General features: G+C 43.2%; 1 protein-coding gene across 2 annotated transcripts in view; it reads right to left on the bottom strand.

Moving 5' to 3' along the window:
* The window catches only part of DENND4C (DENN domain containing 4C), a 245,983-nt gene that overhangs the window by 36,803 nt on the left and 182,291 nt on the right, over positions 1-26,889 (bottom strand). The window contains exons 19-24 of one of the 2 annotated variants that reach the window (XM_073636518.1): positions 25,167-25,311; positions 15,709-15,861; positions 11,280-11,441; positions 4,876-5,016; positions 2,019-3,139; positions 1,595-1,766 (exon numbers count right to left, since the gene is read on the bottom strand). In XM_073636518.1, the coding sequence (XP_073492619.1) occupies positions 1,595-1,766; positions 2,019-3,139; positions 4,876-5,016; positions 11,280-11,441; positions 15,709-15,861; positions 25,167-25,311 (1,894 nt within the window). The remainder of the gene's footprint in view (positions 1-1,594; positions 1,767-2,018; positions 3,140-4,875; positions 5,017-11,279; positions 11,442-15,708; positions 15,862-25,166; positions 25,312-26,889) is intronic. The other variant, XM_073636528.1, reaches the window with a different exon arrangement.

Genomic DNA, 26,889 nt, shown 5'->3' on the forward strand with positions numbered 1-26,889 from the left:
ACCTTACAGCTGTAAGGTAAGCGGCTTGCAAACACGGAGGTGTCCTCACTGAAGATCCCCCCTCCCTTCACGATTGGAATTGTTTTGTGTCTCTCATCACGAGTTTTTGTTTTTTGGACTGGATGATAGAACTAATATTCATGTTTGTCCTAGGGATTTGTCACTTGTAGTTCACCAGGATTTGGCACGTTTTTGCTAATGGGGCACTAGCCCACATATATAAATTTTTTTTTTTTTGCATGGTGTCATAATTCATCCTATTTGTGTTAGTATATGCATTTTTGCTTTGCTATATTCAAGCAGTCACTGTTTCACAATTACCTTTATATATTTGGCTTTATCTGCCTGCAACATTATAGTCATGTTGATCAGCTACGTTGCACTGCACTGCATCCTCACCATGTTCTTTTAGCATGTAGGATCCATTCATGCATTGGCCCGTTTCTGCTTTTTTAGGTCACTTTGCCACTGTAGTCATCTTTGTAGCTCCCCCCCCCCCCCCCTTTATCACAGCGCAACTACCATCTTCCCCCACCGATGATGCACTACAATTACGCATCAAACAGACTGCTCATTCTTTAGCGCTATCAAAATAGCTGTTTCATGTTTTTTCTTCATTAAAAATCCCTAGGCAGGCAAGTGCATAGACAGTTACAAAAAGTTACAAGACAGAAGTAAGACACACATTAGCGAACAGTAGTGAAAATAGGATGGGGATAAAACTTCCAGAAAAGCATTTCTTCTGCTCCTTTGCTGAATGAAATACAAGTATCATACCCCTAATATAAATGGGACTGATCAGGTATGAACCAGATTTGATTTCAGAACTCTGCTTCATACTTTAAAGATAAGCTGATGAAAGTTTTAAAATTGTGCAATTAAAAAGTGGAATTATAAGTTATTACATTCTTCAGAATTTTAAAGATCAGAATTTGTCTCAGAGGCTAGGGGAGAACCACCTAGTCTGTTCTAAAATGGAATACAGATGTATTGGATGGTGTCCGGTGAGGAACACACAGGATCTAAACAATCCCCCCTTGTGAAGGTATAAGGATTAAACATTTGGTCTCTCATTGACACTCTAATGCAGGGGTCCCCAAACTTTCTAAACAATGGGCCAGTTTTACTGTCCTTGAGACTTTAGGAGGGCCGGACTGTGGCCAAAATGTCCCAGCATCAGTGGGTGTAAACAATCCCCCATCACTGGTGTCATTGGGAGGAATTGTGCCTCATCACTGGTATCAATGGGCCCCATTGTTGGTTTCATTGATAGGAATTGTACCCAATCATTGGTGTCATTGTGCCCTTCATTGGTGTCAGTGAAAGGCAAGCAAAGGGCCGCATCCAGCCCCCAGGCCGCAGTTTGGAGACCACTGCTCTAGTGTTATTGTACTGAACTGCAATATTTCTAAAAGTGAAAATATGATCCAGACCTTTGCATTCTTGGATGAATCATGACAAACAGTAAAGACAAATATTAACCTTTTAAAAAAAATTGATCATAACCATTACAGTTTCCCTTTGAATGAACAGCAAAACTAATCCTTCATGGGATTTAAAACAGCAGCAAATTCAAGTGAAAACCTATACATACTGTTTGTGTAGCTATGTTTGCTATAATCTCCGCTGCTGCTGCTGCCCAGGCTGGTAGTGCTGTGATTCAGGTTATTCACAGACAATCCCTGCAAGGTCGGCTTGATGCTGTCACCATGAATGTGTTCTTCAACATTTGAAGGAAAGTGAGCTTCCCGTTGATGTCCATCATCCTGTAAGACAAAGTGAATAGGGTGGTAATACAATATCTTGCTTCCAGATATGCCACTGAAACCCAAACCAATCTCTTCCCTTAAAGAAAATGCATTAGTACTGGCTGTGAGCGGTGACTGCTAGCCATGCAGTGTATTGGCAAAGTAATGATATTGTAATTCCTTACAAAATGTTACAACTCAATTTTCTGCCTGAATATTAGAATGATAGCAGTTTTCCTTCAATAAGTAAATATAAAATATACTACAAACCTCATCATCAGAATAGCTATAAGCAGATGATACTACTCCCCACATCTTGCTGGCTACGGTGGCGGCTTGCTTCATGCTGGATTTAAACACGTCCATTTTGGGTCCCGCCAATAGATGGTCAAATTTAATTCCAGGCAGTGAATTTACCACTGAACCCAAAGATCCATGTTGTGAGTTGCGCACAAGAGCAGTTAGTGATAGAGAGCGCTCTTTTTGATTTTTTAGGTGATGCTTTGGACTGTTCGCAAAGGTTTTCGACCTAGAGACCGTGTTTTTTTGATTCTCAATCTGCACATCAGCGGAAGGCACCGACTCTACAGGCAGACTTGATCTCCTCTCAAGGCTACCCTGGCTATCTGCCTTAGCAGGCTCCTGGTTTCTAAGTTCCATGCTGGACGACTTGCTGCCAAGTGGACTTTTTAAATTCATATAACTTTCTATTTCATCTGCTAGGTTACGTGCAACAACTGGGGATATTGTTTTCTCCTCGACTGGGGATGGTTTTTCCTCCACGGTTTCTGATGCAAGAAGGGATAAAGGATCAAGGCCTATCTTTACTCCTTCCCTCTCTACTGCTTTAGGAACACCATAGAAACTATTTCTCTTACTTGGCTCCTCTGTGTCCTTAAGAGTATCAGGCTTGTTGTCTTCTACAAGTTGTAGAGCCTCAGAAGAGTCCACTGCGCTTTCCTCTTTGACAGTATCTAAGGAGTCAAACATGTCCTGTGATCTCTGTACTGATGTCTGTTCTGCAGTCGGTTCAGCAGTGTCTCTTTGATGACCTGTTTGGCCTTCTGTTGTCAAAGAGGCAGTATGGCTCTCTACAGTTTCAAAATTGAACTGCTTGCTTGTCTGTGGATGTGGTGGTGTCTTTGAAAGTGCAGCTGTAAGGATCTTGGCATCTGCTCCCATCTTCATAGCCATCTCATTGGTTGTGATGTCTAGACTGCCTTTCTTCATCATTCCTGCCCTGCTCTCTGCACTGAAACTGCAGCTTCTCTCTGAAAACATCTTCTGCCTCTTCTGGGCCTTCTCTTCAGATTTTTTACTCTGGCCTTCACTTAGAAAAACAGAGTCATCAGCAGAATCTTGAACTGTGGGTAACTGGGCTGGCAGGGCACCTGTAACCAAAATACACACAAAACGCCTACTTTAGTACAGCAAGCATAAATTAATTAGGTAAATCCATTTAAAGTATTATGAGAATGACACATGAAAGTGTAATTAAAGGCAAAACTTTTCTTAATTTTGGACAGGGTAAGGAAAGGTTACAAACCCCATCAGTGTTTTTTTTTTTGCCATCTGTGTCCCATTGGGGAGATTTTCCTTCGCTCCTTGTCCCAGAGCCAAAACAGAAAGTGAAAGGAAACCCCTGGTCTGTCAACAGAGTCACCAAAACTCGTATCACCATTGGAAGATTTCCCCTGTGTTAAGTGTTCTTCTGTCAACCCAAATTTTGGGATTTTTAACTTTCCATGATAACAGTACACAGGACAAACAGAAAGGGTGAATCTCCCTAATGGGGGCACAGACAGCAATATAAACTGATAGGTGTTCTAATTTCTCTCCACTCTATCCAAAACTGAAATAAAAAAAAGCTTTGGGAAGCTTAACGTTAGCTTTCCAAGCTCAGGAACAGAAATATAAACTTTTAATCAGATGGTATATTTGTCTGGCCATACTACATAAGATTACTCCGTCTCTACTGGATCAAATGTAGGAGATGTGGAGAGCAGGGTGGTACACATCTCCACATATGGGGATCCTGCCAAGGAAAAAAAACATTTTGGTTGGCTATATTTCAGGTTAGCCATCTTATTACAATTAAAGCATGGCCAGAGACTAAGGAAGTTGCCCTTCTTTCTATGATCCCTGGATCAATTGAATCTCTTAAAAAGGTAATATTTAGATTCCTGACGGCAGGCAGAGCTCCGATTCCCAGGTAATAGAAATCTCCCACAATCCCTACAACACAGGGATGGATTGCAGAAATGAGCTATATTATGCGTATGGGGGGTAGCTAATTAAAACCAGTCTAAGACCCCATACACACTATTAGATTTTCTGCAGATTTACAAAAACCATATAATATGACGTCAAACCTTAAGAGTTTGAATTTGTATGCAATCAGGCAGGCCCTTGTACTACATGGTTTTGGTAAATTTGAAGACAAAAAACTGCATAAAATCTAATAGTGTGTATGGGGTCCTATTTTAGGGATTTTGGATGTATGGTGTATGACTGTAGCAGCTGACTTTTAAAAAAACAGCCACTCACCTGTCCCATGATCCAGCGGTGTGCTCACCCCCAGTCGGTCTCACCCGCTGTCTTCACTCCTTGGCATTTTCACTATGGGCACCCGGCTGTGACAGCTTGCGGCTTCACAGCCGGGTGCCCACTGCGCATGCGCGAGTAGCGCTGCGCATTGTGAATGGTGGATGCAGTCTTCTGGGACCTGTTAGTGTGAGGGTGGAGAACTTTCGTTTTCGACCACCTAGGACGGAAGTGGAAGAGGGTACCTGTCAAAATCAGGTACCCGCTCCCCCCATGCTCCTCAAAAGTACCAAATCTTCAAGAGGAGTGGGGGCCGAGTCCTTAAAACGGAACTTCCCCTTTTGGGCGGAGCTCCGCTTTAACTGAAAATTCAGGTCTTACACAGATCTTTCAGTACAGTATAACTTTAAATCCCACAAATTCAAAATGAGATATTACATAAATGTACACACTGAAAAACAAGTTAGTTTGTGAAACATATAGCACACTGATTATATACCATGTTAATTCATGTGTACTGACAAGATGGTATTGTTTCCCATAAGCTCTTACATAAGGCTTATTGAATATATGTGGAACTCACCGCTACTGCTTTTTCTCCCCGTTGCATCAAAGATGCCAGAAGGCACTTTAACAATACTATTTCCACAGGGTGGGGATTCAGGTGGACTGCATGCCTCAAAGACAGTCACTGACTTTTCAGGTGATGCATCAAAGTCAGATTCTAGTGGGAGAAAACCAAACACAGGTAATTGCATTATTAAAGTATAACACCAGTCAAAAAATTGAATATTACTTGCCGAAAATTCCTTTTTAGCATCCACACAGGATGTATTTTACCTTTGAGACAAACTGCTCAGGAGAAGTGGACACGGAAAAAAAAATTGAAAAGCCCAAGCAGTTGTTTACCAGATTAGCTGGGATGATGGTCTGCCTGTGCCACCTAGAGATGGTGGGGAACAAGAGGCTAGTGCACCTTTACATGGTCCATCTGTAAAACAAAATAGAAATCTACCTTCCCGAAAGAAGCAGTAGCTGAGAGGTAGAGTAGCAACCAAAACAATGGAGGGATATTTTCTTCTCATGAATCTGAGCTAGACAGAGTGAAGGAAAAACAATGCACTAGTAAAGGAGAAAGGCAAAAAAATAGTTTAGGCTAGAAGGAAGTCCTGGGCTTTAATACCATTTTGTCTCTATGCAGACTCAAAATGGGTTCTCCTTGCAGGATAAGACTATAATTTAGGACAGACCGGGATGTATGTCGCCAGCACACCAACAATCTCCAGAATGGGTCAAAAGCTTTATTCAACGATCACATCATAGTCACAAAAGTGGCGTTTCGGAGCCTCGTAGGACCCCTTCATCAGGGGTCATCAAAAGCCTGATGAAGGGGTCCTGTGAGGCTGCATAAAAACAAAACAGAGAAATGTTTCTAAAGGATTTTCAATGGTTCCTGAAGGGCAGAGAGAACCATATTAATATCCCACAAAGTCACAGGAGAACAGATGGGGGAAAGGGGGATTACACAGGACAACCTCTAAAGATCTGACAATAGACCTTACAATAAGCAGACTTCATAGCTTTAAAGCATCATAGGCATCACAGACTAGGAGATGCCCCTGTCTCTTAGAACCTGGGCTGCAAAAGACATGCTATTAAAAAGCAAGAAGATACTGGCAACCCAGAAGAGCTCACTGAGTGTCTACCATGGGTATTACAAATCAGCCTACCACATCTATCTGGGCTGAAGCAATAAGGAATACCGGAATGCCCTTCATCTTAGGCCGGCCATACAAAGAGCGAATTTCTTTCTTGCAACCATGGGTTACAGTGGCCTAAAGTGGGTCTACAGTTAATTTGTTCTGATCCTAATGCATTCTCTGCCCACAACTTGTCCTACCCAACCCTAAAACACCCACCTGACTCCTGTCGCCTGGGCTATCTCAGCTGCAGCACTGCTCCTCCCACTTCCTGGTCTCACAGGAAACACAAAGCAGCGGGAGCCAAAGGTCCCTGCTCCTCTCAATCAAACGCCTGTGAGGAGGGAGTGGGGGCGTGGCTTACTGGTGCTGAGAGTGTCTATAGCTGCACACAGCTCGCCAAAAGAGGGTGCCTCCTTATCACCCATTTTTCTGAAGGGGCACTTAAAGAAGGGAGGAAAGGATAGCAATATGATTGCACACAGCAGGCAAGTAAAAACTCTTATTTTTTCATGGGAGTCCACTTTAAGGAAGTTAACAGCCTAGAGTAAACAAAAATGTACAGTAACAAAACTGTACTATGTCTAAGCTTTGATTTGATAAACAGTGTAAGGTTGGACACACAGGTCATTCTCCCATATAGCAGCTACTATATATATGCTCTAATTCATCGTGGGTATACAGGTTTCATTGCTCATGCACATTTATGTACAGTAAGCGGACAAGGGGCATGGGAGATGGAGGGACATGAGCCCAAACTTTTTGTCTGACTACTATTACAACCTGCAAGCACATTTCTGTCCTTTACTGTCATTTGGTCTACATTATTACCTTAACCCTACATTTTAAATAAGCTATATGACCAAAGTTTTGGACACCTGACAATCACAACTATGTGAACTTGTTGGACAATCCATTCTATAACCATAGGTATTATAACTGAGTTGTGCCCAAACCCACACCACCACTCCCTTGCAGTAATAAAAGCCAATAGTCTTCTGGAAGCCTTTCCGCAAACTTTTGTACTATCTGTGGGAAACATACACATTCAACCAAAAAGAACATTTGTGATGTCAGGTATTGATGTTTGAAATTAATACTGTAAAATACTTTTTCACAATTGGTGTTCTAATTAATTCCTACAATATTCCGTAATGTTGAGACTAGGGTTCGGTGTTGGTCACTAAAATTCCTCTACACCAAACTTGTCAAAGCATGTATTAATGGACCAGATTTTGTGCAAAAGGAGTACAGTCATGATGGTACAGAAAAGGTTTTTTTCTTTATCATTAGACAAAACGTGCACTTTCAACCTTGTAGCATTAAAGCTACCCTTTACTGTAAACACCTGAGAATATTTTGGGCACATTCTTTTAGCCATAAAGTGTGTATATGTATGTATGTATTTGAGTTACTGTTCCCTTTCTATCATCTCGAACCAGTCTGCCCATTCTCCTCTGACATCAAGGCATTTTCATCCACACAACTGCTCCTCACTTGATATTTTGTGTTTATTCGGACCATTCTCTGTAAACCCTAGAGATGGTTATGCATGAAAATCCCAGCAGATAGGCAGTTTTTGAAGTACTCAGACTAGCCCATCTGGCACAACAATGCCACGTTCAAACTCTATATATATATATATATATATATATATATATATATATATATATATACACACACACACACATATATATACACACACATATATATACACACACACACACACGCATATACACACAGTATTATATATATGCATGTTGCTCAAATGACAAGCTTTTTGCTTCATCACAGTAAAATGAGCAGGTTATTTCAATAAACAGTGGATTTCACATAAAGAAAAATGTTCTATGAAGCCACAAGCAGAAATGTTTTTTTTAAAGTGTATGAAAATTAGTCTCTGGGTCTTTGCACCTGCTGTTGCCATTACGCTATTTAACACCCTCCTCAATGGATTTTTAAAACTGAACTTTAGGTATAGTTTTTTTTTTTGTTTTGTTTGCAAAGTTACATTGGGCATTGGACCTGAATGCTAGCATGGCCTACTACAATAATTTCTAGCTTCCACAGGGATTGGCCAGGTATGACACACGTACATGTGATTCAGGTGCTCGAACCACCGTATATAATAATATACACAATACTATTTGGCAATGATTTTTCATCCTTTATGGGATCCTATTCTCTTCTTTCTTCTCTTGTCCCTTACTCGCTTTGTCTCAGTTGGTCCAGTTCTTGGACCTGTATCTGCTTATTTTGTTTGCCTGGAGCTTAGGTTAGGCTGATTTGGTCTAGCTGTTATGCTTCATGCCCTGGATACATCATTATACAGCATATATTCACCTTATAATATAGTTTCGCTTTTTCTAGACCATTTCTCATGTTTGCTACGCATTCTACAGTGGGGACGGAAAGTATTCAGACCCCCTTAAGTTTTTCACTCTTTGTTATATTGCAGCTATTTGCTAAAATCATTTAAGTTCATTTTTTTTCCTCATTAATGTACACACACCACCCCATATTGACAGAAAAACACAGAATTGTTGACATTTTTGTAGATTTATTAAAAAAGAAAAAACTGAAATATCACATCGTCCTAAGTATTCAGAAACTTTGCTGTGACACTCCTATATTTAACTCAGGTGCTGTCCATTTCTTCTGATCATCCTTGAGATGGTTCTACACCTTCAATTGAGTCCAGCTGTGTTTGATTATACTGATTGGACTTGATTAGGAAAGCCACACACCTGTCTATACAAGACCTTAAAGCTCACAGTGCATGTCAGAGCAAATGAGAATCATGAGGTCAAAGGAACTGCCTGAAGAGCTCAGAGACAGAATTGTGGCAAGGCACAGATCTGGCCAAGGTTACAAAAACATTTCTGCTGCACTTAAGGTTCCTAAGAGCACAGTGGCCTCCATAATCCTTAAATGGAAGACGTTTGGGACGACCAGAACCCTGCCTAGAGCTGGCCGTCCGGCCAAACTGAGCTATCAGGGGAGAAGAGCCTTGGTGAGAGAGGTAAAGAAGAACCCAAAGATCACTGTGGCTGAGCTCCAGAGATGCAGTCAGGAGATGGGAGAAAGTTGTAGAAAGTCAACCATCACTGCAGCCCTCCACCAGTCGGGGCTTTATGGCAGAGTGGCCCGACGGAAGCCTCTCCTCAGTGTAAGACACATGAAAGCCCGCATGGAGTTTGCTAAACAAAAAACACCTGAAGGACTCCAAGATGGTGAGAAATAAGATTCTCTGGTCTGATGAGACCAAGATAGAACTTCTTGGCCTTAATTCTAAGCGGTATGTGTGGAGAAAACCAGGCACTGCTCATCACCTGTCCAATACAGTCCCAACAGTGAAGCATGGTGGTGGCAGCATCATGCTGTGGGGGTGTTTTTCAGCTGCAGGGACAGGACGACTGGTTGCAATCGAGGGAAAGATGAATGCGGCCAAGTACAGGGATATCCTGGACGAAAACCTTCTCCAGAGTGCTCAAGACCTCAGACTGGGCCGAAGGTTTACCTTCCAACAAGACAATGACCCTAAGCACACAGCTAAAATAACGAAGGAGTGGCTTCACAACAACTCTGTGACTGTTCTTGAATTGCCCAGCCAGAGTCCTGACTTAAACCCAATTGAGCATCTCTGGAGAGACCTAAAAATGGCTGTCCACTTACGTTTACCATCCAACCTGACAGAACTGTAGAGCATCAGCAAGGAGGAATGGCAGAAGATCCCCAAATCCAGGTGTGAAAAACTTGTTGCATCTTTCCCAAAAAGACTCATGGCTGTATTAGATCAAAAGGGTGCTTCTACTAAATACTGAGCAAAGGGTCTGAATACGTAGGACCATGTGATATTTCAGTTTTTCTTTTTTAATAAACCTGCAAAAATGTCAACAATTCTGTGTTTTTCTGTCAATATGGGGTGCTGTGTGTACATTAAAGTGGAGTTCCACCCAAAAGTGGAACTTCCACTCATCGGATTCCTCCCCCCCTCCGGTGTCACAGTTGGCACCTTTCAGGGGGGTGCAGATACCTGTATATTACAGGTATCTGTACCCACTTCCGGCATAGATAGCCGCAGAATCTGCGGTTATTTACGCCACTTCCTGCCCCCCCCCGCGCTGTCTCCTGGGAAACACACGGGTCCCAGAGACAGCAGGGACCATCCGTATTGCGCTGCGTGACTCGCGCATGCGCAGTAGGGAACCGGGAAGTGAAGCCGCAAGCCTTCACTTCCTGATTCCCTTACCGAAGATGGAGGCGGCAGCACCCGAGGACCGAGAGATGGTTCGGCCTCGGGTGCCGACATCGCGGGCGCCCTGGACAGGTAAGTGTCCATGTTTTAAAAGTCAGCAGCTGCAGTATTTGTAGCTGCTGACTTTTAAAAAAAAAAAATTTTGGCGAAGCTCCACTTTAATGAGGAAAAAAATTAACTTAAATGATTTTAGCAAATGGCTGCAATATAACAAAGTGAAAAATTTAAGGGGGTCTGAATACTTTCCGTCCCCACTGTATGTGTGGCATTTTGAAGCCTTGCTTGATTCTCATTTGCAACTAGGCTGTAATCTATGCTTCTCCAAGACACATTGGTTTCCGGTCTGTTTTATATGGTTAAATCTTTAATAAAAATTATTGAAAGTAAAATCAACAGAATACTGGAGGGTGTCACCACAATAACTTCTTAATGCAAAAACAAAAGAGAAAGAAAATGTAGAGAGACCCCAGCATAAAGCTACCTTATCACAATTATACTACCATCAATTAAAAAATAATATTAATAATAAAATTAACAATATAATAGTATTTTAAAAGTAACGGGTGGCAAACAATCGTGATAAGGAAGCCTTGATGTTTTCCTGGGTATGACATACTGTACATACCAAGCTGGACCAATTTCAGTGCGCAAAAAAATAAAGCCATACCAAAACTATAGCTCTAATTTATACCCTATAATATGGCGAATTTAACAGGAGAGTTGGGGACACAAAAGATGGGCAAAAACACCCAAAACTCCCACAGTTAGGAATCATGGCAGGGAGATCGCACTGTTGCAGTATTCAAATTATAGAGCAAGCCCATACCAACAGCTATAAGAAATATATAAAGTTTTGCTGGGCTGACCCTTTATGTACTACCACAAACAGTATGAGCACAAATTCAAACCTGAGATAGTTCTACAATATAAACAAGTAACAAATGCATTACTGTGAAAATACACGCTTATAGGCTGATTGCTGTGGTTTACAATTTAAAGGCCCTAGGCTAACAAAATGGTAAAATTTACCTAGTACACCAGAAGATGAAAGCAATTCTTCGTTTTCCCCAGGCTGCCGAATTAATTTTGAAACAGAATCTGTTTCTACGCTGTTTTCCTGAACATCATGAATCAGAGCTTTGTCCTTGTGGAGTTCATCTTTGGGTCCTGTCCTTTCATCGACCTGACTCCCTACAGATTGCAATGACATTACAAGGGAACGGTTACTATAAAACCACAGGATATTAATGCGTCGGCTTTATGAAGTTTCTACTTAAGAATTTAATACTGTGCAGTGCGTGATGCAAAAGGCTATTTGGATTACTTTGGCTAAATATCCCCGTTTGACATGTGCTCTGTGTAAAAAGAAAGCTTTGCCGAGGCCAGCAGTTCTGCTCTCAAGAAACGTTATTTGTGATGAATACATTAAAGATTTTGCTACTGTAGCATCAAAAAGCTACATTTTGACATCGATTTGAAAAGACTTAAAGTGTAAGTAACCCCCCCCTATCGTTTTCAGCCAAGGAAGCTGCCAACTTTACCTCTGTTTAATCTACAACTGCTATGATGCTGCACATGTTATGACACCAGCCATTGGATGGTTTGACAGTTTGAGAGCACAACCAATGGGAGTGTTACATTTCCGGAAAGTGCCGGAAATGAAACTTTTTTGAAACTGGTAAACGGATGGGTTTACTTCCCCTTTGAACCAACAAAAATGGCTCACAGCTACAGTACCTATGAGCTTTGTTCTGCCCATATTGTTCATAGTAATATGTGCTATGTGCTGTTACAGTTTATACTGTAATGTTAGTTTATGTTGTTGCCATCTAGTGGTCAGAGATGGTTATTACTTTGCCAGAGCTTGAAGGAAGTAGGATTCTCCTCATAGTAAAGGCAGTAACCTTTAACCTGGAACTGTATTTCCTTCATTTCATTACTGCTCCTGGATCAGACTGCATGAAGAAGAGCTCTTAAACTATTCCTGGACTAATGATGGAATGGTCTGTGAGTACTCTTACTGATAGAGTGAGGCTGCTGTATAATGTTTAATGTACTGACACATATGTTTTGTTTATGCTTATGTTGTAGTTTTACAAAGTTATTCGGGATAAAGAATACATACAGATCTGATGTCTCACGTTTCTTGACTTCTGAATTATTGTTAAGCTGTCTGACTAGTGTTATACAACAGTTCAATAACGCGAAGCAGAACAAGCTTTGAGGTGAAAGGCTTTTTTCTGAGAACCCTTTGGCTAAACTGACAATTCTATTTTTTTAATTTTTTAACCAAAAGAACTGATATATCATAATAAGAGAAGTGTGTCCTTCATGGAGTTCTGTGGTCTCACCCACTAGATGTTATGTCACCACTGAGTCCTGTAGCGACATTGTGGCCATCAGTAGGTACCAAAGATAGCATTCAATTTCTTTCACAAGGTGCTTTTAGCTGACGCTTTGTCACAGTGACAGGGTTGCTTTAAAATGAATGTATATAAATAATATATACACACACACAAACACACACTTTCTCATTACTATGACCAGGATTAAAAAATGCCCCCTGCTGATTTAGAGCTAGAGCTTTCCAAACAGCAGAGACCATGTTGGACCACAGTGGAGAGACCCCTGCTTCCAGAAAGAGTGCAAGAGTGTTTTTCTACAGCACACTGGCAGGAAACAGGCTTTTTTGGTCAAGCTGTGGCTGCTTTTTAAAGAAAATGACTGTAAACTTTGCATACATTTTATGCAAAAACGCACTGCAACACATTGTTGTTGAGGTTTTGCAGATGCGGTGGCACTGGATGTGAACTCTGAAACAAACTGCCTGAGAACTTTCCTATACAGGGAAACTATATCAGGGCATACAAATTTTGATTTATATTAAAATGTACCGGTACCTCATTTTTCATATGCCACCACTTACCCAGAAAAGGCATTTAACAAATTAAAGTGAAATCTCCATCTCTATACTTGTTCCAGATCAGTGACTCAAAGCCATATAGTGAGAGCATCAAAACAGCCAGGCAATTAGCAGTTTTAGAAGGATGCCAGGAATTGCAGCCCCCTGATTTATTTTAAGATACAACTCCAGCCAAAACTACATACAAGTTTTGGACAGATTGGGTAGGGCTTAATCTTTGTCAGGTTGCTTTGCTATTACTTAAAGCCCATTCTGGGCAAAAGTTAACCCCTTCCCACTCCTCCCTCCTGCCCCTCTATAACCCATCTATAAAACTCTGCAAGTTTTAAATACCTAGCTAGTAGAGTGGTAAATACTTACCTAAGTAAGCTGTCTGGGTCCCTCGCCAGCACTATTTCCAAGAGTGGGGACCGGTAGTCCAGCACTGTGTTTATCCACCTCTCTTCTGGTCCAAAGACCCTGGCACTGGACAGCAAACAGGAAGTGTCCACATCACATATGTGGTGACAGGGACACTTTAAAAAACCCACTTCCAGTGAGAGAGAGAGAGAGAACGCGGGACCAGAATGGCACATGACTGTGACTTTAGGTGAGTAACAGCACTTTTATTTTTTTTTATTGGGGGAGTTGGAGATTTGTCCATCACTTCCTATATGGTCACTGAGGCAGGAAGTGATCAGAATCTCTCTAAATGGTGTTTGTGTTGCTGTGTCCTCGCTGAGCAGATTTGGTCAATAGGACAGAAACTCTCCAACATCAACAGAGACAGAGGTTATAACCCACTCATTGTTTAGTGCTACAGAAGGGCAACCAAATCCAGCATACCTGTAAGTAATAAGTATAATTGACCCTTATGCAAATATAACTAAAAAGGTACACAAAAAATAAAATTATTATACATTATACACAGAATCCGGTCTTAAAAAAAGATGATAAAAATTTACATATCGCTATATTTTATTACATACTGTATTTGTTATAAAAGGACTATAATTTCCTTATAATAATTCACCATACTTTTTCCTAACTTGGTGGATCATGTATAGCACGGATATACAATTAGCGGACCTCCAGCTGTTGCAGAACTACAAGTCCCATGAGGCATAGCAAGACTCTGACAGCCACAAACATAACACCCAGAGGCAGAGCATGATGACTTGTAGTTTTGCAACAGCTGGAGGTCCGCTAATTGCATATCCCTGATGTATAGGGATCAATTAAAGTAGTATTAAACCCAAACACAAACATGTAACATATTGCAGATTCCAAATTCTTAAATTTGGTAGCTGCATTGTTCTTTTTTCCTTCCCTTTATTTTCATCTGGTGATTCAGCCAGTAACACACTTCCTGTCTTAGGGGCTCTCTACTCTATGGAGGAGCACCAGAAACATTCGGACAGCAGGATAGTCAATCTGGAGGGAAGGCTAGTGTTTGATGCATGAAAAGATTTAGATAGACTTAACAAATTAAAGCCAACAGCTAACGCTTTAGAAGGAGTTACAGCAACAGATTTTTTCCATTTGGGATAAAGGTTTTACATAAATAAAATCTGAGCACTGTAAACACCCTTTTTAGTGGTAAATGGTTTGTCTCAACCCCACTTTTGCTGGACAGCTTGTTCTGTTTAAGGAAGTTGAAAAATACCATACTTACTGGGCACATCAACAGGTGAAAATAAAGGCAAAAAAAGCCTAAATAATGAAAATGAATTCAGCTGCCACCTCTAAGAATAAGCTGCAATATAATACATTGTTGTTTATGGGTTTAATACCACTTTAACCAGGGGACATAAAAATGCCAGACAGAGTGCCTTAACAGGGGCTCCATACTTCACAGTGTGCAGGGACCTCCTTGTCATCCGCCAGCTCAGCGGGGATCAACGGATCGATCCCCGCTGAGCAAGCGGATGCTCACGGGGCGGATCATCACGGATCCCTCCAGTGTGAAAGGGGCCTTTGGCTGCAAGTTCTGCATACCCTCCACCATTAAAGAATCCTAATGGGGAAGGACCCATTCCTCCATACAGCCAGCAAATTTACAATGACTTTGAGGGAAGTGGCCACTTCTTTTGGCAAAAGGTATGTGGAAATGGCAGCAAACTCTTGTTTTAATAATATAAAATTTTTATGGTTAATGGTTTGAGACCTTCAACGTCCCAAAGGGTGCAATTGATACTATAGTATTTACAACTGGGATGTGGCGTGCAAGTAAGATCTTACAAATCAGATCTGCAGAAATACTACAAATAACCAATGTACAACTTGCAGCAATTTTAACATTTTGCAAAATTGTCCAGTTTCAGAATCCAAGTTAAATCTGCTGACTGATAAGACGGTAAACACATTCTAAATGAAACAACTGAATAACACAGCTGTGCGTTAGTAGCAGTATACAAAACCTTGTGTAAGTTAAAAGCAAAAGTCCACTCACACGGATGCCATGCAGAAAAATCCCCAATACCATGTTATAATGTTAGAACATGGCTGGAAAGATTACCCAGTAAATGGTAATGGTTAGAAGCTTATGAAGAATACCTGAACTAGAGTGCATATCAGTAGAATCAGTAGACTTAAGCCTGATTAAATCCCTCACGAAGACAGTGTGCTCCCCAGAGTTAGAATCATTAGAATTATCCACGCCATGGCTCACCATGTCCCCATCACTCCCATGTGCAGCACCCTGGGAAGCTGAAGAGACAACACAGGTTAATAAAACATACAAATGAACACTATAGCAGGATATCTTTTAGGTGATACAATCTGTGTTATACATTCAATGAACACCCACTCCCTAACATTGGTTATCCAATATTTAAAATCTGCTAGATGATGATTTTGTGCAGCATTTCTTCATAAAAAGTCTTGACTCAAAAAAGTGGCTGGTTCATGTAAACAGTTTTAGGGCTTGTGCCAAAAGGCAGATGCAGAGTGATTTCAGATGCATTCAGTTGGAATTTGAGATCAGTTTGAGATGCTTCGGAGATCACAGTTCACTGACAGATGCATATGACTTTCAGTTAACCTCCTAAGCTGCATCATCCTGCTGTTTTTGCATTCCCATTGACTTGTAAAGGGACAGAAGCAGCTCTGAAATGAAAAAGCCCTTATATAGGTGGTCCCCTACTTACAAACATCCGAATTACAAACGACTCCTACTTACAAACAGAGGGAGACAACAGGAAGTGAGAGAAAATCTACCCCTAGGAAGGGAAATTCACTCCTGTAAGAGTTAATATGGGGAAAAGGTGCCTCCACTGATGCTTTATCACCAATCCTTGTTTCCCTAACAGCCCAAAATTTTCAAAATCCAATTGTCATTGGGACACAAAGTGAGGTGAAATCTTCTGAACAGGGGCACAGACAGCAAAACAAATGTTACAGGGGTGATGATAACCCTTCCCTATGTTATCCAAAAAGCTTAAAAATTTTTTTGGCTGGAGCTACACTTAAAAAAGGGACCTGTTCCGACTTACAAACAGATTCAACTTAAGAACAAACCTACAGTCCCTATCTTGTTTGTAACCCTGGGACTGCCTGTACAGAGTTTTCTCAAACACATCATTTCTTGTGAATTTATTGCAAGGTTTTCTACCTGGGGATCCTGCCTATAGGAGCACTTACTGTTGCAGGCCGACAACCCTAAGTCGTAATTAGCAGCGCGTGCACACCCCACTCATAAGTCGCTTACTGACAGGTAAGAGCTCAAAGGTGAAGGTCTGGCTGCCTACTGGGATGAATGGATGGCATACTCCAGGACTCAGGAACAGGGTTTCCAAAGCAATCCAAAGAAAAGCTCAAGAAGATGTAAAGGCAAAGGAGGGACTCATAGTGTAGTAATATATAATTCCACCAATTTAAAAAAAAACTACTCACATATGGCAGGTAAAAAAGATAGCATGTAGTCAGATTATGCACAATCAACACCCAGACAAGCATGATTACATCACCACTGTAGTTCTATCCAACGTGTTTCATAGGGGCCTATGACTAAACTCCGTTGGGTGGGGTGAAATGCATCAGGGTGTGTGCTGTAGTGGAGACATGTAGGCGGGCGGTCGCTCCTTATCTTTTATTCACCTGGGCTGGTACTTACAAGCCCTCTGGATTGGTATCAAGACAAGACAGCACCCCATGCTCTGAGATACAGGGATACAGTATCTCACAAAAGTGAGTACACCCCTCACATTACTGTAAATATTTATTATATCTTTTCATGTGACAACACTGAAGAAATGACACTTTGCTACAATGTAAAGCATTGAGTGTACAGCTTGTATAACAGTGTAAATATGCTGCCCCCTCAAAATAACTCAACACACAACCATTAATGTCTAAACTGCTGGCAACAAAAGTGCGTACACACCTAAGTGAAAATGTCCAAATTGGGCCCAATTAGCCATTTTCCCTTCCCGGTGTCATGTGACTCATTAGTGTTACAAGGTCTCAGGTGTGAATGGGGAGCAAGTGTGTTAAATTTGGCATTAACGTTCTCACTCTCTCATACTCGTAAAGAACTCTCTGAGGATCTGAAAAAAAGAATTGTTGCTCCACATAAAGATGACCTAGGCTATAAGAAGATTGCCAAGACCTTGAAACTGAACTGCCGCACGGTGGCCAAGACCATACAGTGGTTTAACAGGACAGGTTCCACTCAGACCAGGCCTTGCCATGGTCAACCAAAGTTGAGTGCACATGCTCAGCGTCTTATACAGTGGTTGTCTTTGGGAAATAGACATATGAGTGCTGCCAGCATTGCTGCAGAGGTTGAAGAGGTAGGGGGTGAGCCTGTCAGTGCTCAGACCATACACCGCACACTGCATTAAAATGGTCTGCATGGCTGTCGTCCCAGAAGGAAGCCTCTTCTAAAGATGATGCAAAAGAAAGCCTGCAGTTTGCTTAAGACAAGCAGACTAAGGATATGGTTTACTGGAACCATGTCCTGTGGTCTGATGAGACCAAGATAAACTTATTTGGTTCAAATGTGTCAAGCGTGTGTGGCAGCAACCAGGTGACAAAAATGACAAATATGTCTTGCCTACAGTCAAGCATGATGGTGGGAGTGCCATGGTCTGGGGCTGCATGAGTGCTGCCGGCACTGGGGAGATACAGTTCATTGAGGGAACCATGAATGCTAACGTACTGTGACATACTGAAGCAGAGCATGATCCCCTCTCTTCGGAGACTGGACCGCAGGGCAGTATTCCAACATGATAATGACCCCAAAAACACCTCCAAGACGACCACTGCCTTGCTAAAGAAGCTGGGGGTAAAGGTGATGATGGACTGGCCAAGCAAGTCTCCAGACCTAAACCCTATTGAGCATCTGTGGGGCATCCTCAAGCGGAAGGTAGAGGAGTGCAAGGCCTCTAACATCGACCAGCTCCGTGATGTCATCATGGAGGAGTGGAAGAGGACTCCAGTGGCAACCTGAGAAGCTCTGGTGAACTCCGTGCCCAAGAGGGTTAAGGCAGTGCTAGAAAATAATGATGGCAACACAAAATATTGACACTTTGGGCCCACTTTGGACATTTTCACTTAGGGGTATGCTCACTTTTGTTGCCATTTAGACATTAATGGCTGTGTTGAGGTATTTTGAGGGGACAGCAAATTTACACTGTTATACAAGATGTACACTCACTACTTTACATTGTAGCAAAGTGTCATTTATTCAGTGTTGTCACATGAAAAGATATAATACGATATTTACAAAAATGTGAGGGGTGTACTCACTTTTGTGAGATACTGTATGCGTTTGCCTCTACTCTGAGTGGCGCCAAAAGCAATATAAACACAAACACAATGGATTATTGTTTACAACAACATGATGTATATATCACACGCTGCAACGCGAATGAGCCTTTAAGGTTAATTTGAGATCAGTTTGCACTTTTGCTATTTTTCAATATAATTTAATGTGAGAGCATGGCAAAGCATGACAAACATCTTATGCACCCCATCTGCATATACTCTTAAGCTCACCATACACTATACAGTAAAATATGATTATACAATCTCCTTTAGATTTACCATCAACTATTTAGTGCAAGGGCCTGCCAAACTGGATACCGATTCATTAGATAGCTTAGGTATATGCTATTATATAATTTTGGTAAACCTAAAAGAGATTGTACACAGATTGCACAACTTTTTTAGGTGGAAAGGAGTGCCATTAAATATATAGTGGGTAGTTGAGCAAATATAGCAGTATCTGAAAGAGAAACTGGGAAAAGAAGGAAAGCTTTACAAGATTTAAAGTTGTTTGGTTGTGAAAATGGGAAGCAATCCATTAAAATTTAAATAAAACTATTTTTTTTAAAAATATATTTATTTAAATCCCAGGGGACCAAGTGCATATAGCCCTTGCTCTCGTTTTGATTGGTGGCCCCGTTGTCCCCTGGATGTAGCGCCACCCCCTTTTGAAGCCTAAATCATGGGCATTCAGTGGGGGAATTTAAAACACCCTGTTTAGAAAAGTCAAAGTCTGCGAGTGCAACACTCAGGGCCGAAACTGGGGGGGGGGTACACGCCCCGGGTGACGCATCTGGGGGGGGGCGCCGCCAGGGGTTCCGTCACCCCCACCTGCACTGGGAAGCGCTGCTCCAAGGGTGTCACTGCCATCCGCTGCATAGTTTGCCGAACACCGACGAACCAAATAGGAGGGAGACTTCACAGGCGCATTAGCGCTGAATCACTCTGCTCCTCCCGCCCGCCAGCACTATAGAAAAGCATTCCAGAGCAACTGTTCAGCATGAGAGAGCCTTTGTGGAACTGGAAGGCATTTATTAGGACAAGGAGAGGGGTTTGTGTGCAGAAGGCCCTGGACTAGGAAGTTGGTATGGCAAAGGATCGGGGGGGCTATGTGGATGCGGAGGAGGCCCTGGGCTGAGAGGGGGTGTGGAGGAGGCCCTGGACTGGGAGGAACAGTTGGGGCCTTGGACTGATGGGGGTGCGAAGAAGGCCCTGGGCTGGGGTGTGTGAAGGAGGCCCTGGATTGGAGACCTTGGGCTGATGGATGGAGGCCTGGGCTGGGGGGTTGCAGAGGAGGCCCTGGACTGAGGGGGGTGCAGAGGCGACGCTGGACTGAAGGGGGTGCAGAGGCGACGCTGGACTGAAGGGGGTGCAGAGGCGACGCTGGACTGAAGGGGGTGCAGAGGCGACGCTGGACTGAGGGGGGGGTGCAGAGGCGACGCTGGACTGAGGGGGGGGTGCAGAGGCGACGCTGGACTGAGGGGGGGGTGCAGAGGCGACGCTGGACTGAGGGGGGGGTGCAGAGGCGACGCTGGACTGAGGGGGGGTGCAGAGGAGACGCTGGACTGAGGGGGGTGCAGAGGTGACCCTGGACTGAAGGGGGTGCAGAGGAGGCCCTGGACTGAAGGGGGTGCAGAGGAGGCCCTGGACTGAAGGGGGTGCAGAGGAGGCCCTGGACTGAAGGGGGTGCAGAGGAGGCCCTGGACTGAAGGGGGTGCAGAGGAGGCCCTGGACTGAAGGGGGTGCAGAGGCGACGCTGGACTGAAGGGGGTGCAGAGGCGACGCTGGACTGAAGGGGGTGCAGAGGAGACGCTGGGATGGGAGGGGTGCAAAGGAGATCCTGGGCTGAGGGGGCCGCAGAGAAAACCCTGGGCTGAGGGGGTGCAGAGGAGGCCCTGGACGAGGGGGGGGGGGTGCAGAGGAGGCCCTGGACAGGCGGTGGGGTGCAGAGGAGGCCCTGGACTTGGTGATGCGGAGGAGGCCCTGGACTAGGAGGGGAGTACACCAGAGGCCCTAGACTGGGGGGTGTAGAGGCCCTGGACTTGAAAACTGGGGTTGGTGTGGCAAAGGACCTAGATTTGGAGGGCAAGGTGCAAAGGAGGCTCTGAACTTGCTTGGGGGGGGGAGGGGAGCTGTAGAGGGGGTCTTGGACTAGGAGGGGAGTGCAGAGAAAGCCCTGGGGTGGGGGGTGCAGAAGAGGCCCTTGACTAGGAAATGGGGGTTGGTGTAGCAAAGGCCTCAGGATTGGTGGGGGGGCAGGGAGATACTGAACTAGGTGTGGGGGAGCCTGGAGGTCCCAGATTAGGAGAAGGGTTGTCTGGAGGCCCTGGACTAGGACAGCAGGTGTCTGGAGGCACTGGACTATGAGAGGGGGATAGTGGAAGCCCTCTGGACTAGGAAATAGGGTGTCTGAAGGACCTGTCAGCTTAAGGGAGAAAGAGCCTGGATCTGAAGCTTGGGCTGAGGAAGAGCCTGCCTGGGCCCTGGAGGGTGAGTTCACAACATAAATGGGGACATTTATCAATTGTCACAAGTAATGCCAAACAGGAGCAGAAAGGCAGGTTGTGCGATAGAATTATTGCTTGTTTGACTGTAATTCTCCAATGGATCACAGCGGTGCAGATTGTTTTGCACCCCTGTGACCCGTTTTTAGCTCACAGCGGATTATTGACTAATGTCACAGAGCCGGTCCAGGCTGGGGAAAGATAACAAAACACAGCCCAGTGTTTCAACGAGAGGGGGGGGTTGAGTGGAGAGCCAGAGACTGTCTCAGGGAGCATTGAGAACTGAGTGATCGGCTGTGTTTGATTACTTGGTTCTCATCCTTAGAGCTGGCAGGGGAACAGATGCAGCATCCACCTATGTAATTATGATTAAAAAAAATTCCCATACCCGACATCTACTCTTTCCTGCTACCTGACCCACATGATAATTAGTCCTCATTTACATGGTGCATATGCGTCCATGCCCAATGTGATAGCCGTGTACCGCGTGGGGATACTTGGTGTTCTGTGCGTCCCTGTGCAGGCAGTCCAGTCAAAGTAAATTATGACGCAGCAGCTGCATGGACATAGTCAATATCAAAATTTGACACGCAGACAGTAAGGGATGCATGTATCCAAACACAGTGTCGGCATTCGGATCTGTGCACCCACTTCTATAGGTGAAGCTCTCCGGTGGAAGCAGACGGAGTAAAAAGTGGCTCAGCGTAGAGGACCTGTCTCAGTGCCTGTCTGAATGAGCCCTTAAAGTAAAAAACCTTCTTTGTGCAGCAGCCCCCCTAATACTTAAATGAGCCCCCTCTCATTCCAGCGATGTCCACGAGAGCCTTGATTCTCCGGGGACTAGCACTCCTGATTGGCTTTTGGCAGCAGCAGGATGTCAATCACAGCCAGTGAGCCAATCAAAAGACGAAGAAGGTGGGAGTGCGCCTGCTTGGATGCCCCCATAGCAAGCTGCTTTCTGTGGGGGCACCTCGAAGGAGGGTGGGGCCAGGGGCACCAGCGAGGGACCCGAGACGAGGTGGAGCCAGGCTGCTCTGTGCAAAATCATTACACAGAGCAGGCAAGTATAAAACGTTTGCCATTTAAAAACAAAAAAACAAGACTTTAATATAACTTTAAGGTTAGCTGTGTGTAGTAAGGGATATGCAATAGAACAGTTTTATTTTATTAAAATGAGTGTACTGAGGTTTGTACTGTCTGTTACATACTTGCTTGTGGCACAGTCATTAAAGCATATGGCCATTTAGGCCCCCCTCCCACTGTTAATGCAATCTGACCACACCCACAGTTTTGGCGTGGCGCCACTATATTGATGCATACCATTTTTCTTGGTGCAATAAAATGACCAGCCCCGGGTGCCAGATGTGCTAGCTACACTACAGGCAAAACTTAAAAATTGAATTACCCTTTATTATTTTCCAGAATTATAACGGTGGTGGATTTTGTAATGCAACTTTCTTTCAAAATTCTTTTGTTATTTCAGACATCAGCTCTCCAGAGTATTCCCTCAAGTTCATTGCTGTCAAGTACTTGGAAAATGATTTAATGTTTATTGTTTTGGGTGAGGCACATTCCTTAATATTTTTTATTCGGCTCTCTTATCAATAGGGTTGTCCCGATACCACATTTTTAGGACCGAGTACAAGTACCGATACTTTTTTTCAAGTACTCGCCGATACCGATTACCGATACTTTTTTTAAAATGTCACATGACAGGTTTTTTTTTGCTATTTTTTTTTGGGGGGGGGGGGTGAACGTTGTATGTGTGTGTGTTTTTTTGTTTTTTTTTACAATTTTTATTTTTTACAATAATATTTTTTTATTCTTTATTGTTTTTTTTTTTTTTTTTAATCAGCCCTTTTGGGGGGCTTTGGTGAGATATCAGGAGTCTTAACAGACCTCTGATATCTCCCCCTTGAGACAGAGAAAGAGACCGAGGATAGAGATTCCCCAGTCCCTTTCTCTGCAGCGTCAGCTGCACTGAGAATGAATGGAGAGAAGACAGCGGCTCCTCTCCATTCATAAACTGACACTTTGTAATCACAAGAGATTACAATGTTTCAGTTATGTGAATGGACAGAGTCAGCTGACTCTGTCCATACACAAAGGAAGGAGGAGGGGGATGGAGGAACTGAGGGGGGAGAACTGAGGGGACAGATAAGGAAAGAGGAATGCAGGGGACAGATAAGGAGAGAGGAACGGAGGGGGACAGATAAGGAGAGAGGAACGGAGGGGGAGAATGGAGGGGGACAGATAAGGAGAGAGGAACGGAGGGGGAGAACGGAGGGGGACAGATAAGGAGAGAGGAATGCAGGGGACAGCGGAGAGGCAGAGAGGAATGGAGGGGGCATGGAGGAGGATGCAGTGACAGTCAGCGGTGACCGATCACCGCTGTATGTCACTAAAGCTGGTGAAAGCCGCTGGGGGAGAATCTTGTAACTCCCCCACGAGCCGATCACAGCTGTCCTCTAGTTATCGGGGGAAGCATCGGGAGCATTTGCCCGAGTACAAGTACTTGGGCAAATGCTCGGTATCGGTGCCGATACCGATACTAGTATCGGTATCGGGACAACCCTACTTATCAATGTCTATAAACAAAATGTTACATCCTGCAAAGATTTCAAATGGAAACAATTCTTAAAGCGGTAGTAAACCACAGTGGATGGAAAAAAAAATTCCCTGCAAGGCAATGTCATGATGTGCTAGAATGCATCATATACTAGCACATTATGAGAGACTTACCTTAGAACGAAGCCCTCCAGCGCCACGCTGTCACCGATGAGAGGGCTGACATCTTCACCCGGTCTTCCTTCCAAGTTTGTGTGTTTTGGCTACATGAGGGTAAACTGTGCAGGTTTAGGAGATATTCACAGTACCTACAGGTAAGCCGTATTATAGGTTTGTCGGTAGGTACAAGTGGTAGAATAAAGTTTACTACCACTTTAAATTTGACATTTTATACATGGACTTTAAATTGTAAAAAGCTGCTGCCATAGGAAGTAACAGATATGCACAGTCAGGATTCCAGAGCCTCTTAAAGTGGTTGTAAACCCTTACACACCACTTTTACCTACAGGTAAGCCTATAATAAGGCTTACCTGTAGGTACTGGAAATATCTCCTAAATATGCACAGTTTAGGAGATATTTACCATATACGCTTGCGTCATATACATGTACGTCATTGGCGCATGCGCACTAAAGAAAGGGCACGAACATGCCGTTTCTATAGTGCTCGTGCCGTGACTGTCGGCTCCTGTGTGCATGCGTGGGAGTGACATCATGCGACTTCGGCCAGTCACAGAGCCAGAGTCCACGGCCCCGGAAGGAAGAGGGGGTGAAGATGGACACAGCCACCAGCGGGGACCTCGGGGGCATCGCGGGCTTCATTTGCAGGTAAGCGCAACATAATGGGCTAGTATCTGATGCATACTAGCCCATGATGCTTTTACTTTACAGGGGAATAAAGAGGAAGTAAAACCCATCAGAGTTTGCTTCCTCTTTAAGAACTACAGTAACAACAGTTTCAAAGGAATTGGAACACAATTTATTTAGAATGAATTCTCCTTCAAGTTCACATGCAAAATAAAAATGCTTGACAATATTTTCGTGGTTAGTATCGCAGAATACCTGTACATTATGCAGCATTTCTGGAAAAACCTTGCTACTGTAATCCAAATTCAAAGAGTACAAATTACATGCTCAAGTTGGCATTGTGTATATTGTATGTATAATTATTTTACCTGGTACTGAGAAGGACCTAGATCCTGCCTTTGCCTTTTTCATCGGGTTGCGAAACTGGGATAATCCAAATATCACATTTCGGACTTTTGTCCACAAAAAATTCCCACTGCGGTTACTGCTTGGCCAGGGGGTCACCAGGACAACCTAAAATCAAGTGAAAAGGAAAAGTACCTATTAAAACAGCATCCATGGGTACAATACAATACTGCACTTAAAGCAGAACTAAAGCCAAAACTTTTTTTTTCCATTTTGAATAGTGCAAATGAAGGCAATAACTCTTGCCAGTTTTACATCTGTCTACCAGTGGGGAAGATTTTTCTTCACATCCTGTCTCATAGCAACATCAGGAAATTAGTGGAAATTCCTCCAAAGTAAAGGAATTATGTCCCCTCTATTTCTGCTGCGATAAAAAAAAAAAAATCTAAATTTGGGATTTTCTTTCACTCTTAAATAATGGTCACCAAGGCAAATCTCTCCAATGGGGATACAGACAGCAATAAAAAACAGGAAGGTATGCATGCAAAGTCATTGTTTTGGAGTGGGGAAGGTTTAGAACCCTTGTCAGTTTTTTGCAGATTTCACAAGAGCTCTATTTGAGAGAGAGGTTTACCCTCAATTCCTGTCCTAAAAACGTTTAGCCAGACAAAACGTAAGGGGAAATCTCCAACAGTACGGCTCAAAAAATAAAAAATCCTGAGCCTCTCAAGAGCTACAGTAACAGCAGCTTCAAAGACATTAGAACACAATTTTGATCAGTGTGTGGCCATCCCCTGCTCGACAGTCGATTGCTTGATCAACTTCTGTCGAAAGAACATGCTGGATAACGGCTTCAGCCGCTGATCAGCGTGTTCTGACAGCAGCTGTCCTGCTGTCAGAATACAATGTCCTGGCATGTAGAATCTTCCACCCACCTCATTTGTGTAGATGGAGGAATCTTGCAACAAAATAGGAAATATACTTTAGACAAAACACTTTAATTTGCAATCTGCAAGAACAAACAAAGCATTTTATATGGTAATTCCCTTACAGTGATCATCTATTTGGATTCAGTGAAGTAGGCTCCCAGCTGCTTCATCATAAGTACATTAGTCACAGAAAAATTATAAGCAACACTCCAAAACCTAAACCTAAAATCAGTCTTGGTCATTTAACAGCAAGATGTAGACAAGCTAGTGTGTAAAAGTGAAACAAAAGTAGTCCAGATTTGTCAGTAGGTTACAGTGGATGTAAACCAGATTCATGAAATTTGAGCTGGGCACATATCTGCAGTTTTTATTTTTATCTCTCTTCAAAGCACTATGTCCTGTAGCTTTGTCCTGCTCAGTTCCTCTGTTATCAGCCTGAAAACTTTTGACAAGCTCTCTGAGATGGGAGTCTGAAGTGTGTCAGGGGGTTGCTATAAATGGATTAGCAGTCAGCTAAACTATTCACAGGCAACCTCTGCATGTATGGGGAGGCGGCGTTTGCCTTTCCTCCAATCAGCTGTCTCACAGTGTCTAGCAATAATCTACTCCTACAGGGGAATCAGGAAGATAAAATTCTAACAGGACGAGCACTTTCTAAACTGTATATAAAGCTGAAGACAGAAGATATACATGTAAAACTTATGTAGGAAGGTTTGTTTCATCTCTGTCTATCATCTGAGGCTGTTCTCTTCACTGGGTATATGTAAGGGTTTACAACCACTTTAAGACAGAGCATGAGAAAAAAAAAAATAGAAAA

Source organism: Aquarana catesbeiana, linkage group LG01, assembly GCF_042186555.1.
Source record: "Aquarana catesbeiana isolate 2022-GZ linkage group LG01, ASM4218655v1, whole genome shotgun sequence".
Lineage (NCBI taxonomy): Eukaryota > Metazoa > Chordata > Amphibia > Anura > Ranidae > Aquarana > Aquarana catesbeiana.